At 46.4% G+C, this 16,482-nt stretch overlaps 1 protein-coding gene across 1 annotated transcript in view; it reads right to left on the bottom strand.

Moving 5' to 3' along the window:
• Positions 1–16,482, bottom strand: part of LRP3 (LDL receptor related protein 3) — a 94,560-nt gene that overhangs the window by 49,507 nt on the left and 28,571 nt on the right. Inside the window, exon 3 of the mRNA XM_078668996.1 lies at positions 902–1,110. Within this exon, the coding sequence (XP_078525122.1) occupies positions 902–1,110 (209 nt within the window). The remainder of the gene's footprint in view (positions 1–901; positions 1,111–16,482) is intronic.

Raw genomic sequence — 16,482 nt, 5'->3', positions numbered from 1 at the left:
ACACATATGTATGTTCCTTCCGTAGTCGCTGACTGTGCCTTCCATCTGCTCCTTCTTATATTTTTTATAGCACTGATGGTGCCAGGATTCTTGTTTGGTGGATGTTGTTTGGAATAGAGAGGGAGCGGCTGAATAAAGGGGCATGTGTCGTACAAGATATTTTGCTAACCAGAGGCAGGTTTGCGAGGTAATTTTGCGCCCTTGCTTTGTTATGTGGAATTGGTGAAAATGGTGCAAAAAGTAGCAATCTGACATTTAGCGCTATATGTCAGAGCAAAATTCATTCTTGCGTCCATTTTAGTAGTTAGGGTGCATTCTGTGTTAACACAATTGTGCCAAGAAAACACAAGTGGAGCGAAAAACAGCTGCATACATTTGGGGTGTTCGCATTTTCCACACACTATCATTTTGCTTGAACAAGGAGTAATTACGCAACATGGCATTACAGTATAATTTTAGAAATTCCTCTTAATCATAACTCAAAATGATGCAGTCATTTTAAATTTTGCTCTGTCATAGCTTCAAGAAAGGCAGCATGAAGGTCTGCAGAAGCATCATGGCAAGACAACTCCACTTATAGGTCTACACTTCTTGAAGTGCTGTATGATGTAATGGAAGACATCCTAAGGGCCTGATTTAGAGGTTGGTGAATGGGATAAACAGTCACAAACATGCTGTATTGCACTTGTAATACGGTGGACAGAATATCTAGCACCTTTATGATCAACTAGGCAATCCGCCAAACGCTACAGTTTTTCAAAATGCGACAGAGTTATAAACAACATTTAGCCTATCTATAGTCAGCCCTAGCATGCTTCGCAATTCAGGCAAGAACTCAACAACATATACTGTTACATTTTTCACTACAAAATGAAGGCAACATGAAGATTTTATTAAGTACCTCGTATATATGATAAGCGAAATCCCTGAGATTGGCCTGAACTTAATGCATCTGAATGAAAGAAAATCCAGGTGTGATCCCTCGCGGAGATGAAGGCAGGCGGGATGGATGGCCCACACACTTTGTAATCTTCTCTCCTGGAGGATGGGCCAATCATAAGCCAGTCCACATCACACCTGTGTGAGTCTTCCACATCAAAATTCTTGAAACTGTCAATGAAAAACACAAAGCAGCAGCAGAATTAAATAATCTTAAAAAGACACTTTTGAAGCATTAAATGCAAAAAGCAGAGACATTTCGCAGAGCATAAAATAAATGAGGAGAGATCTTCAGAAAATCGCTTTTACAATCAGAAACGTGGACCTTTTGGCCTAGGAAAATGTGTTTCTTTGTGTATAATTTGCTATTCTGGGTGTTCTTCTCAATTAGGGATAAGGGATCCTGGTGCAAAAAGCGATTTTCTAATGAAAGGGGTCTTGTAGAAGCAAGAATAGTCAATATTCAAAGGCTCAGAGATGGAGGGTAATGGTGTGATCTGGGTGACTGATTGGGTCTTTAGATGCTTTAAGATAAACATACACACAGATGGGAAAAGACTTCAACAGAAAAGAGTAATGTTTTCTGGTGCAGGACACAGGACTAAAGCTTTGCCCTCTTGGACTCATACAGCTAGATTCATGAAAGGGCCGTTTTGCGAGTCTTTAATAGCGAATCATAAGGAATCGCTATTAAGAACTTGCAAAACGGGATTCATGTAGGAATTGCTAAATAAATTGCGATTCCTACACATTCCTTATTTGCGATTAGCAAATTGCTAATCGCAAATAAGGAATAACTCCCCATTCATTCCTATGGGCCTAAAGGCCCATAGGAATGAATGGGGAGTTATTCCTTATTTGCGATTAGCAATTTGCTAATCGCAAAGAAGGATGCGATTTCAAGGGTGCAGGGGTGTCCAAAGGACACCCTGTAGCACCCCTGAAATGTGATTTTACACTGATTTTGTGCACACACATGTCCAAAGGACATGTGTGTGTGTAACATGCAACTTAGAAAAATGCATTTAAATGCATTTTTCTAAGTTTTAGCTATTTACCACGAGGTTTGACTTTGTGGTAAATAGCGGTCCTAAATTGCGATTTCGCAATTTCAAAATGGTTCATGAATTGCATTTAAGGAATCTCAAATAGAGATTCCTTAAATGCAATTCCTCGCAAATGTGCGAATTCTTTATTAGAGAATTTTGCATTTGGGATGATGAATCCCAAATGCAAAAATTGCACTTGCAAAGGGCCAGATTCTCAGAATCTGTCCCTTTGCAAGCGCAATTAAGCTTGATGAATCTGGCTGATAGTCTCTTAACTCCCTCCACATCCCTAATGAGAGAGATGCAGCATTTACTTTAACATCAAGTATTCTCTATTCAGGATGGCTCCAAAGATGACAGGTCTTTATTGGGGTTCAGCTACTGAAATTAATCCTCTCGACATTATACAGGCCCCTTGCATTTGGTGGGGAAGGCAGTATTAATTTTTTGAAATGTTATGACAGCTGGTTAATATTGTTCTTGATAACCTAAGCATTCCAGCGATGGGAAACTATGGCATAACTTTTTAAGAGGACAACATGAGAGCACATCTCTTGTAGGTCTTTACTCGATCAAGGCACTTTATAACAAGAAGGACCAAAAGTAAGCATGGTGGTAACTCCTCCTCTGTTATGACTATCATACAGTGGCAGCACCTCCATTTGTGCAGAGGAACGTCGCCCCACAAGCGAAACATAAACGGTAATAAAGTTTTTATTCATTACCGTTTTATTTTTCAGCGTCGAGCCAGACATGAGCATTTTAAAGTTCTCTAACATAGCGGACTTACCCCCAGATGCATCAAAGTTATGTTTTGCGAGTCCTTAATAGCGAATTTTAAGGATTCGCTATTAAAGACTCGCAAAACGGGATGCAATGAAGGAATCTCAATATTATTTGCGATTTCTACTGATTCCTTATTTGCGATTCGCTAATTGTTAATCGCAAATAAGGAATGGCTTTCCCATTCATTCCTATGAATGAATGGGGAGTCATTCCTTATTTGTGATTAGCAATTAGCGAATCGCAAATGTGCCGCAATTTCAAGGGTGCCAGGGTGTCCAAAGGACACCCTGTTGCACCCCTGAAATGGTAATGTTCACTGGTGTTGCGCACACACATGTCCCAAGGACAACTTAGAAAAATGCACTAAAGTGCACATTCCTACGTTTTTGCTATTTACCACGTAGTTTGACTTCGCGGTAAATAGCAGCCCCAGATTGCGTATTCGCAATCTTGGAATGGTTCATGCATTGCATTTAAGGAATCGCAATTTGCGATTCCTTAAATGCAATGCATGAACCATTCCAAAAATGCAATCGCAATTTGAGAACTCGCAATTATTTGCGAATTCTTAAATTGCGAGTGCATGTACCCTTGATGCATCTCAAATGCCATTTTTGCGGGCGCAAACGGTCGAATTTTGCGATTTGCACCGTTTGCGCTCGCAAAAATGCTTGATGCAGCTACCTGTTAGTCAGCTGGGTTTGAGAAAGCGCAGACCTGCAGTGCACTCAGGAGCACTGGGAGAGCCTGCTAGATCCAATCCTGGCACTGCTTTCATGCTGTGAAAGCAGCACCAGGATTGGGTAGAGCAGTTTCCTGCATCAGTAGCTTCCTAGAAGGAACTCGAGGAAGGAGGATGTCGTGCTGCGGCGGTAAGTGATTTTTATAAACTTCATAAAAAAATGTTGTGCCTCCACTCCCTCCTCCCCGCCCCACCTCACCACCCTCAGTACAAGCCAGCTGCCACTGCTATCATATGCAAGCCGGCAGGCAAAGCATTGTTCAAGAAGGACTAGCTAAAAACATGTTCCATCTAACTGCTTCAGCGAAAACAACTCTTAAAAAGAAAACAGAATAGACTTGCCACTTGTTTGCCCAAAATACATGGAAATTCAGTACCATTATTAAATGAGAACTGGGGTTAAAAGTCTAACAGGGAATGAAATGTAATCCCTTCTGGAAACATACAAGCCAAGGTACGACTTTAACTTCGCACCCTAAAGCAAGGTGTACAATTAATATTAAAACATTGGTGGAATATTTCCTCTATATGTATGGAAGTGCTCCCCTGCTGCAAATCCAACAGTTTTAACCAGCATTTTGCTGGTTGTTTGCATAATGTAAAGCCTCCTAATGCACTAGGAGTTAGTAACCTGTATATATATGTAATTAAGCTATGGTCAGTTTTGTGGCTATGGCATTTTTCAATTTGCTGAAAGCAAATTTGTCAAGTCCATGAATTCGGTAAAGAATCCCAGCTTGTTCCAGTGTACATAAATGGGACAAAGTGAGCCCTATTTCTGATAGATTCTTGGCCATGCTAGATCCAACAACAAAGATTTCCCTCAAAGTAATTTGCACAACACTGCTAGTTTTTGGCGACTCTCGGAACCGGTTTCCAAGGCCAGAAGGCAAGCTGGGATTACTGGGTCTCAGCCATGGCGGATAGGACTATTAATCACTGGTGTTCTGGGGTCCTTCCAACTGTAGAGTTGCAAAGTGAGCCAAGAACACCCCAAATGCACTTGACTTTCTGGGTAGCGAGGGCGAGCAGTCCAAGGCATCGAAGGGAGGTATTGAGAGTTGGAGATTCTTTTTTTAAAGAACCAAGTCCTTTCATCCCATCAAAAGGTAATATGATACATATAAACAAAGTCGCACTACTGGGATGCACACCTCAATGTTCACCACACACAGACACAGAAAGTCTTGGGTTAAGCTAATGTGCAAACTATGGAAACTGTGGAGCAGCTTTCCTGACATCTGTGAACTGTAGGTCAGTTCCTAGGATTTCACTAGGCAGCTTTAGTATGCGGGCTGAAGTTATCTCTCAAAGTCCCACAAAAATATCTGCTTAGTAATATTCATGTGGTCCTAGATCATAGTTTCAGTTAATCAATTAATGATGAAAAACAATTGTTTAGTCAGCAAGTGTAGTTACCACCTGTAAAGAAAAGGAAGAAAACCCAATGCATTCACATATATCAAACAGTACCCATGGTAAAGTTTTAGCCAAAACTCTTTCATGGTAGTTTTTATTTTCACAATTATATTTAAACACAGTTTTACAATTTGAACACCTGGTTACAGCCAGGCGGTGAAATGAAGAGAATGGAAAGAGGGTGCTCGTGAAAAGGAATAGAGGTATAAGAACTTTTTTTTTGTTTTAAAGAGGGATCAATTATAATCACCTAACGGGTGCAGGCCCACCTAATGAGGGCCTGCACCCCGCTGCTGTTCTCCCACCACCCCCGAAAAAACCTACAGATGATGAACTCATTGTACTCTGTTGAAAAAGGAATAACGTTTTGGTTCTAAGTAACACCAGGGGCAGGCTCACAACAAGTCTAAATCTAGACTTGATCTATTGAATGATTATAATTGATCCCTCGTTTAAAAAAAAAAAAAAAAGTTCTTATACCTCTATTCCTTTTCACGAGCACCCTCTTTACACTCTCTTTATTTCACCGCCTGGCTGTAACCAGGTGTTCAAATTGTAAAACTGTCACATCCAGCCTTCATCCAGCAGTCAGCCGTGAGGGAAACAGCCATTACAATTCGCCAATCCTGCCGTGAGGGAAACGGCTCAAGGGGCTCAGGGACCACATCTCCCAGCTGCCCCGGCACACCCGTGACGCTCCCGCTGCGCCTGCTGGCGCCATAAGATCGCAGAGCGTCGAGCGGGCAGTGGGGAGCCCATTGCCACATCCAGCCTTCATCCAGCAGTCAGCCGTGAGGGAAACAGCCATTACAATTCGCGAATCCTGCCATGAGGGAAACGGCTCAAGGGGCTCAGGGACCACATCCCCCAGCTGCCCCGGCACACCCGTGACGCTCCCGCTGCGCCTGCTGGCGCCATAAGATCGCGGAGCGTCGAGCGGGCAGTGGGGAGCCTATTGTCACATCCAGCCTTCATCCAGCAGTCAGCCGTGAGGGAAACGGCCATTACAATTTGCGAATCCTGCCGTGAGGGAAACGGCTCAAGGGGTTTAGGGACCACATCCCCCAGCTGCCCCGGCACACCTGTGACGCTCCCGCTGCACCTGCTGGCGCCAAAAGATCGCGCAGCGTCGAGCGGGCGGTGGGGAGCCCATTGCCACATCCAGCCTTCATCCAGCAGTCAGCCGTGAGGGAAACGGCCATTACAATTCGCGAATCTTGCCGTGAGGGAAACGGCTCAAGGGGCTCAGGGACCACATCCCCCAGCTGCCCCGGCACACCCATGACGCTCCCGCTGCGCCTGCTGGTGCCATAAGATTGCGGAGCGTCGAGCGGGCAGTGGGGAGCCCATTGCCACATCCAGCCTTCATCCAGCAGTCAGCCGTGAGGGAAACGGCCATTACAATTCGCGAATCCTACCGTGAGGGAAACGGCTCAAGGGGCTCAGGGACCACATCCCCCAGCTGCCCCGGCACACCCGTGATGCTCCCGCTGTGCCTGCTGGCGCCATAAGAACGCGGAGCGTCGAGCGGGCAGTGGGGAGCCCATTGCCACATCCAGCCTTCATCCAGCAGTCCGCCGTGAGGGAAACGGCCATTACAATTCGCGAATCCTGCCGTGAGGGAAACGGCTCAAGGGGTTCAGGGACCACATCCCCCAGCTGCCCCAGCACACCCGTGACGCTCCCGCTGCGCCTGCTGGTGCCATAAGATCGCGGAGCGTCGAGCGGGCAGTAGGGAGCCCATTGCCACATCCAGCCTTCACCCAGCAGTCAGCCGTGAGGGAAACGGCCATTACAATTCGCGAATCCTGCGTGAGGGAAACGGCTCAAGCAGCTCAGGGACCACATCCCCCAGCTGCCCTGGCACACCCGTGACGCTCCCGCTGCGCCTACTGGCGCCATAAGATCGCGGAACGTCGAGCGGGCAGTGGGGAGCCCATTGCCACATCCAGCCTTCATCCAGCAGTCAGCCGTGAGGGAAACTGCCATTACAATTTGCCAATCCTGCCGCGAGGGAAATGGCTCAAGGGGCTCAGGGACCACATCCCCCAGCTGCCCCGGCACACCCGTGATGCTCCCGCTGTGCCTGCTGGCGCCATAAGATCGCGGAGCATCGAGCGGGCAGTGGGGAGCCCATTGTCACATCCAGCCTTCATCCAGCAGTCAGCCGTGAGGGAAACGGCCATTACAATTCGCGAATCCTGCCGTGAGGGAAACGGCTCAAGGGGCTCAGGGACCACATCCCCCAGCTGCCCCGGCACACCCGTGACACTCCCGCTGCGCCTGCTGGCGCCATAAGATCGCAGAATGTCTCCTGCCTCGCGGGACGCGTGCAGGCGGCTACCGGGCTAAGCCCGGGCAAAGGGCGGGCCGTCTGTGGCCGGCCGGGGCAGGAGGAGGCAGGGCTGGGCCAGCCCTCCGACAAATAACCATGGGTAAGCGCAAGAAAGCAACAAATGCAGAGAAGGGGGGGGAGAAGGCCAAAGTGCCGAGACATTCGGAGACAATCATCTCCTACCTCTCATCAGCTGTGGGGGCCCTCACAAAGGAAATCGCAAATGCCGAACAGGAGCTGGGCTTAGCATCCTCTCCCCTTACAAACCGAACACACGCTACTGACACTGTCCAGGCACCTCACATTCCATTAGAGCCTGAGGTGGTTGTGTTAAATTCCAATTCTATTGTTGTACCTACTGCTTGTCACTCCCCTGGCAATTCCTCAGCTCTGCCTGCGTCACAGCGTACCCAGGTGACCGGCCACAGGCCAAAGATGAACACAAAAAGGAGAAAAAAAGCAGAAGGCGTTCCAAACATAGCACCTGTGACTAATGATAATCTTGGCGAACATTTAGAGGCCTTGTTTGTTGCCCGCATTGAGCCTCTGTTACTGGGTATAGCGAAAGACATTGTGGAAACTTTGAACACTTGCCTCGCTGGCCTATTAAAGAAATGTGCCCTTATCGATACTTTTGTCAATAAACATGCCCCAGATCAGGAACCCCACAAGGCGGGCGTGGCTCCCTTAGGTAAAAGAGCTAATGAGGTAGTTAGACCCCCTGGACCTATGCTGACCAGTAATGGGGCGGCCCTAGATAATGCCAGGATCCGGGATTCCCACACAGCTCCTATTAGTTCAGATGTCATTCATTCAAATCTGGACCCCCTAGGCAGCTTTGCACAGTTACGATGTCCAGTTACCAGCACGCGGGTAAGGGGCTGCCAAGTAAAATTAGACCTGCCCCCGGAGGCCGCCCCCTTATTTGCCACATTTATTGGAGTTGCTCCACTTAAAGAGGGAGAGTCTGAACCTGTGTCTGACCTAATAAACAAGGCTAGACTATGGTGTGCTGACTCTTGTAGTGGTGGGACAAATTTTCTAACAGGATTATTATGGCGAGAAGGGTGGGTTGGATTGGAATTTGCACAAAGATCGTAGAGGGGGACTGTGTCATAGTAAATTGCGACAGCTCTGATTTGGCTGACAGATTGTTCTGGGATGGCTCGGAGATTTCAGAAACAGGCCAAATGAGACCAGTTCCCTTGGGTTTTTTCTACCCGCCCCCAGATACACACTATGGGGCACGCCATCCAGCCATGGTAGGGAGGGGCTGGAGTCCAGTATCAGGAGGTGTAAGATCAGGTGGGAATTCACGCCCATATCCCTCAAAGGGGGGCCAAGTCGTCCCGATGACATTTCACCCTCAGATAGCTTATACATCCGTTGAGGGGTTCGGGCCGGTTCTGAGCAACCGATTTCCCCCTCTTTCAGACATAGAGGAAAATGATTGACAGCCAGTCTCGACGCCGCTTGTCACGCACAGGGTTTTTAACCCTGATGTGACAGCGGCCTGTAAAATAATCAGTTGGAATGTAGCTGGCATCAGAGCAAAAAGGGCAGACACAGTTTAGGTTATGTCGCCAGCCATGACATTATAGCCATTCAGGAATCTTGGGACCCTTCCTCTAGCTTTTGGCTGGATGGCTTTACCAGCTTCGCCGTCCCGGCCATCCCAAGTACTGCGGACAGAGCAAAGGGTGGCCTCATCTCCCTCTTTTCATTAAAACTCATGGGGACACTAAACTTGGTTAAGGCCGGTTCACCAAATCTCTTAATTGTGGAATGGGTAGTTTCCCCTACCCGCAAAATTATCTTAATTAACTTTTATAATTCCTGGGAAAGGGACGATGATAATGAACACATTGTCTCCTTGAAAACTTTTTATCCAACCTCAGTCAAAATAATCACACTAATTTCGAGCTCATCTTATTGGGCAATTTTAATATTCACCCCTGTAGCGACCTATGCTACACAGGAGAGCATGAGGGACCAACAGGCTCGGTGGCACCTCATTTCGAGCATACAAAGTCAGGAGAGGCCCTCGAAGAGTTGCTGGCCAATTTTAATATATTTGAACCGATTAATACCGGGGGGGGGCAAGAACAATTACCTATAAGGGTACTGACCTTGGTCCAGTAATAGATTATATTTTTTGGACGCCCGGTCTCTGACATAGGGTTGTGACCTATAAAAGTAACTGTTTCGATATATAGTGACCACAACCCGATGTTGCTTAAGTTGTACTGGGGCAACCCCATGGGTTTTAAGTCCTGCACCTCTCAATTGGGGTCTGCCCTACTTCCCACGGACCAAGGGAGAAGGCTTAAGTGGGCAAAGGTGGTTCCCGAAAATTTCACCGCAAAATTATTCCCCAAAATTGAGGGTAACATGGCGATCTGTCAGGACCAAAAAGCTACCAACCGAGAAATCATGGGGGCATTTGAGTTAATATGTGTACAAATCTCAAACGATTTGACGACTAAAGCAGGTCAGGGAGGTAACAAGCCCTATAGATGGTTTGACTCACTGCTCAAGAGCCCACAGGGAACTAAAACAAGCACTGAAATCTTCCCGTAGAGATAAGGCAGTTATTGCAAATTTGAGGAAGGTGTATAAGTTAACAATTAGTGGTAGGAAAAACGACATAAAAAAGGCAGCATGGGAAAAACTCCTTTCATCGACGTACTGCGCGATAGCAGTCAGTTCTGGGCCACAATTAACCAGCCCTTTTTCTCAGACTCAGATAACACGATCATGGACTGTGTTATCCCTGATGATAAATGGCTCCTGCATTTCAAAGACGTTTATGGTGACTCAGATTCTGGCGCCCAATGTTGTCCACCGGTGGCCCCCGAGTCTGCTCCCCTACCTTTCAATTACAACGAGGTGGAGAGAGCAATTTTAGAGACCTCGAAAAATAAGGCGCCGGGGCCGGACGGCATACCGGCATACCGGCAGACCTTTACAGACACTCACCGAAACTTTGGGCAAAGGTGTTAACAAACGTCTTTCGCCCTGCTAATGGTAATACTTTCCCTACCACCTGGGCCACCTCAATCATTGTGCCGATCTTTAAAAGGGGGCAGCGAGATAATCCGGTGTGCTATAGACCCATCTCCCTCCTAGACTCTGCGATCAAGATACTAGGCAGAGTCTTATTGTTTAAATTAAGGGACAATATAGAGAGAAGTGGGGGTCTTTCAAACATACAATATGGGTTTAGAGAGAAGAGAGGCACCCTGGATCAATGTTCAAACTTGCACCTTTTAATTTCTAAATATACCGTTTTAAATCAGTGAAAGGAGTGCATCAGGGCTGCATTCTGGCCCCCTTCTCTTCACCATTTATATTAATGGTTTGGGAAATTATTTAGAGGCAGCGGGGGTGGACGTTCCGCGTGTAGGAGATGCATCAATACCGGCTCTCTTATATGCGGATGACGCAGTTTTATTAGCCCGCACTGGCATCGGACTCCAGAGACTGTTGGACCTATTCGGAGCCTTTATGGACCGGCTGGATCTAAAGATAAATGCCAAAAAATCCCATTCGATGGTGGTTGTCCACCATAGAAATAAGTGCAAATCCAAAACCTTTGTGTGTAAGGGTGAGGTGGTCTCCAGGGTTGCCGTTTTCCCTTACCTAGGGGTTCTCTTTGATGAAAAGGGGTCGTGGGCCCCTCAAATCAAGGCCAAGAGCATATCCGTGGCTAGATCCACGTCAGCCCTTATGGGATTCTCAAAAAGGTTAGGGGCGAGGCCCATGGAGGCCCTCTTAAAAGTTTATAACACCAAATGCATTCCAATTGCCACATATGGCTCACCATTATGGGGCTATATATCTCACGAAAAGATCCAAAGAGTGGAAAATGGGTTTTTGAGATACCTTTTGTCTGTTCCCCTGTCCACCCCTACCTTTTCGATCCACTCTGAGGTGGGTCTGGACTGCGTTACAGACAGGTTGAATTTGGCCCCATTAACATTCTGGGCAAAAACATGGCTCAATCAACTCTGAACCACGCTATCTTGACTGATGTCATGGCATTGGATCACGTAAAAAAAATACCCTGGCTGGAATATCTGAGAAATGCTTTCACACAGCTAGGACGGCCGGAACTCTTTCTGTCACCATCTAGCATTAGGAGGGAGGACGTTAATTGGATTAAGAAGCACTTTATAGATAGGGCTAGATTGGCTCGTGAGGAGCAGGAATTGTTGAAACCCACAGTCAGATTGCACTATATGCTATCAATCACCCCCTCACTCGAGCCATATCTTAAAATCGTAACCAAACCTTTTCATAGATTTTTATTGACCAAATTTAGATTCAACCTGATTCATCTTACCCTGGGTAGCTACCAATCATGGACCAAACCAGAAGGGGGTCCACCTTGTAACTGTGATAAATTTTCCCAACAAGATACTATGCATTTTATCATGTTTTGCGGGTTTTATTCGGCCATAAGGAAAAAATATTTGTTACCAATCCTGAGAGAGGCCGGCTTTATTCAAGTCAGGCCCGCACTAACCTATCTCCAGTTGTTGAGTAGCACCCGCATTATATTTTGTGTGGCCAGTTTTCTAGTGGCGGCTATTAGAACTAAAATAAATAATGTGCCACTTAATGTATTATTTTAACTAACTGTATTATCTACGCTGATTCTAACTTGACTAACTGCAGTGTGTCTGTTTACAAGGGCCATGTACTGAGCTTGTAAATATATGAATTATCTGTTTTATGTACGTATGTAAATCTTTTATGCCTTTTATGATTTTAACAAATCGAATTAAGTGTATTTGACTGACTGACTGACAAGGAACTCAGCTGGGCAGAAATCACAGAATTGTAGGGAACAGAAATGGTTGTCTCAGGAGAAGGATATGTAACCTGTGCCAGTGGTGATTGCTGAACACTTTGAAATACTTTCTTTCCTTTGTGAGGTTGACTGAATGAGAAAAGTCTGGCTGCCGAGAGCTTGGAAATTCCTCTCCATAGTAGATGAAAACAGTGAAGGTTTATTTGAGTCGTGTTAAGTGGGGAATTCTTGCTTGAGTATATGACTTCCTCCTTTTTGTGCTTTAATAATGTGCACTGACTTGGATACATAGGGCTGGGGCTCACTTCAGAAGTCTGAGTAAATGAAGACATTGGATAGGACTCAGGTGTGCTGACGATCGAGCTTGATAGAGCTGTGTTGACCATTACTATCACCTATGCACCACTGGAAGAGAAGGGCAAGCCGACTCTGTCCTTGTTTGCATCTCACTCATCCAAAGACCCATCTTCCGGTTGACAGAGTGGGTTACTAAAACTGTGTAGTGATTATCTCCGGCAAGATCATATGCATAACTGGAAGCAGCAAAGGGTATTGATTAAAAAGGATATGAGCTCCTGCGGCCCTCCTTTGTTCCAAATACTTTCTGCTTTTGTCGAACAAAGTGAGTGTTCTTTTTTCACTCTTCTCAAAGAGGCAAGTGAACATATCAAGTCACCCAAAGGGGTTCGATCTACAGATGGACAATCCACTATATAACAAATGGACAGCAAACTTGAGGATGCCATTCTATCTTTACCAGCTTTACATGCTTTTGTCATTACAGTTTCTCCCTTGCTTTGTCCAATATGTCCACAGCAGGTAGAGGGCAAACCGATGTTGCTTGTGATTCAGCAGTTAATACGAAACTGGGACTTGTGCCTGGTATCAGCAGTAGGCCCGCACTCTTGCATCAAACCTTTCAGATCGGCAGGGGAAGCCCAGATAATACAGGTGTTACAAATGCCCTCTATCTTCCTATAACGATAGGTATCCTAGGTGGGTTTTTTTAATAAGGAAACAAGGAGTCAAATAAAGTTACTTATAAATTGTACTTGAAAAAAAGCATTTTGATGTGCCATGAAGATCATGATGGTTGATCCATGACACAAATTGTGGGCAGATTAGGGCACATTTTTAGACCTTACTGATCTATAAAGATATTTATCAGAGTTAACATGTTCTTTACAAACCCACAAAAAGCTATCCGAATTTGAAAGGTCATCAAACACCCACACCACTGCACAACACCCGGTTTCAGTGGCATGCTGTCAAAATCCTAACACATATTATCCCTTCCGAAGGCCATCAGAGTAGAACTGTATCTGCGGCCATGGGCATACTCCCTTTATATTACAACCCCATCCTGCCCGTAACATCTTTCCACCATTCAGCAGCACTTCTATTAGCCTGCTCATTTTTACCCAGATTACCAGTGGAGTTTGCTTTGATCTTAACAACTGACCACTACGACACTGCTGGAAACAACAACAAACTCTCCAACAAATGGCACATATTAAACCATTCCTTTGTAGGGCTTCATTACCAGGTCATAATTAACTCCACAGAGAGATACTGCGGCCTGAGTTAATGATTTCCGTGGGCATATCCCCATGAGTTAACGACAATTACAGGTTAAACTCCCTAGAATATGGGATGTCCTATTAAGCCCAGAATTACTGGGTAATTTTCCAGAGATCTCTTCTATCTGCTCCGAGCATGTATGAATGGAAGTGGGGGTCCACAGCTGGGTGTTTTTGTGGGGGACATGTTTTGGAAAGGTTGGATAAACAGGGCATGTTAATTTGCGATTAGGGAAGCATTGCTTGCTCTCATCCGCTGCTCAGGTTGAAGGTGAGGTGTGACTGGCCTGAGCCTCTTCTCACTGCCAACCCACTTCACTGGTGTTTTTACTGGGTGCATTTTCACACCACATAAACCCGAGTCCAATGTCCCGGTATCCGATAGTGCAAGGTGAGGGAACATCGCCCGCTTAGAATTGGCAGCAGTGATATTTCCCCCCCCCCCCCCCCCCCCCCCCCCCCAGGTATACCACTCCGACCAACTCCTAAAGTCATTTAAGTGCTTCTGCACAAGCAGTTTGGAACAGCAGCACTTCCAAGTTACCAATCCTGTCATGCTGAAAAACATTCTGTGCTATCCCACAATGCTCCACTTCACTACCACAGTATGGCTCATTTTTAACATGAGTCTCCATGGCCTGCAAGCGGACCGGACTATGAACCCTAATACCACTGAAGACTAATATCTATGAAACTAAGCCCACCACCATACCGAGGTATGTGTAGCCAGAAACATGCCTGCTTTGGGATAGCTTACACAAAGACTCAAAACATGTATTAGGACCGCAGGTTATTAGTAATGCTCTACACAAAGGTATGTATGTATATGTACAAATATGCTTTGGTTACAGTCGATCTGTTTCATAGTACCAGTCTAAAGCAGTTTAAATCTTTATAGGAACGGTATACTTTCTGCAGCAAATATGAAATATTCATTTGAATAACTCTTACATGCAAAAAATATCGAACTCAATGAGATTTTCATTATTATACACGGTTTGTTATTTTAAAAAATGTGCGTGCCTACTTACTATTCTAGGTGAAGCCACCTATAATGCAGAGAAACAGGAAAATCCTAACTGGGTACTTTGGATCAGTTAAACAAATAAACAAAAGTAAATGCTTGTGTTTTACTTAAACATTTCTTTCTTAGAAAAAACTACTATTTGGTAGGGGTCCCTTTTGCTGCCTTCTGTTGCCTTTCCTGACACACGCCGCAAGACCGACCTCTTGCTCCAACAGTCCGAGGGGGACTGCACCGCCGTTGCCGTGACCAGGGGAAGCGCCGGGTGCTGGGGACTCCATTTCCCAGAGTCCCCCGGTGGCGCCCGCCAGCAGCGTCCTCAGGAAGCGCCAGGAGGCACTTAAAACAACCGCAGAGCTCCCGCAGCGCGGGTCCCCTTTGCTGCCTTCTGTTGCCTTTCCTGCCACACGCCGCAAGGCCGACCTCTTGCTCCAACAGTCTGAGGGGGGACTGCACCACCGTTGCCGTGACCAGGGGAAGCGCCGGATGCCAGGGACTCCATTTCCCAGAGTCCCCCGGTGGCGCCTGCCAGCAGCGTCCTCATGAAGTGCCAGGAGGTGCTTAAAACAACCGCAGGGCGGGAAGCGCGCGGGCACGCCCAGGCAAAGCCCGGGCTAAGGGCGGGCCTGTTTGAGCATGTTCAAGCACGTAAGAGGACGGGCCGGTCCACCCCTCTAACTTTTCTGTTTTATCGAGGTTCGTCTACCTTAATTACTTCTTACTTGCATTCCAGCAGGATTAGATTTGACCTGGCTTTTTGATAATCTGTCCAACTTGTTTCGATAGTCAAACTATAAGATGGCTACTGGAGGTGGAATTGGGAGGAGTACTACTACTAAAAGCGGGTCTGTGGCAGGGACACTGGACCAGTTCATTATTAGAGCAACATCAGTACTGGCCCATGAGACAGCCATGACCGAGCGACGGCTATCGGTGGACCCCACTCACTCCAAACGCTCGTCTTTGGGAGGGATAATCCATGCTAGGTCACCTGTACAACTTGAAGATGTGGGTGTTGGCACTCACGCCATGGGAGGAGACAAAATGTTGCCATCGGGGGACTCAACGACTCCAGTAGGCACTGCACAATCTTTGGTACCATCATCTCTCACTCTGTCCGATGCCACAACACTAAGAAAATCCGCCCGCAGTACATCCCCACGCGCTTTAACAAGGTCTGTGCACAGTTCTTCTCTGCACACCTCTGCCCAAGAACCAGATCCCGCAGTAAAGAGAAAACGGGGTGGGGGTCCACAGAGGCAAAAAAAAACGCAAAATCCCGGAAAGCCAACAGTCCTGATATATTGGAGCTACCAGTAACGCCACCATCACTTGAGACTATGCCATCTATCCCTCTACTGGGTGCCCTTCATTCGGATATGGCTGGTGGCCATTTCCCACAACTTGACGAGGACTTCTGGGACAAGCTGGGTACCCTACTCACCATATCTCTTAAACCAATCATTGAAAGACTTGCACTTATAGAAGATAAACTTTCGCATTTAGATCCACTTCTTGTGCTTAACAACGATAATAGTAAAAAGTTATTGGGGATCATATTGAAACGGCTGCGAATATAATGTGCACTGTCCCCATTCCTACCAATCCATCATCTATCTCTTCCCCCTCTAATTTGCCATCAACGTCCATTAGTGGGAATTAAATGGTTGGGTCTACCTTGAATCAAGGCAATGTGTCACATGGCGGGAGAGATCTTATTGTGAATGAGGGTTAGGGCCATTCCAATTAGGAGGCGGTTTGGCGCCTAGTACCAGGGGTCAAGAGAAAGCCG

This window comes from Lissotriton helveticus, chromosome 12, assembly GCF_964261635.1.
Source record: "Lissotriton helveticus chromosome 12, aLisHel1.1, whole genome shotgun sequence".
NCBI classification, from domain to species: domain Eukaryota; kingdom Metazoa; phylum Chordata; class Amphibia; order Caudata; family Salamandridae; genus Lissotriton; species Lissotriton helveticus.
Note: the sequence above shows the minus strand (reverse complement) of the source record. Positions and strands in the feature narration are given on the sequence as shown.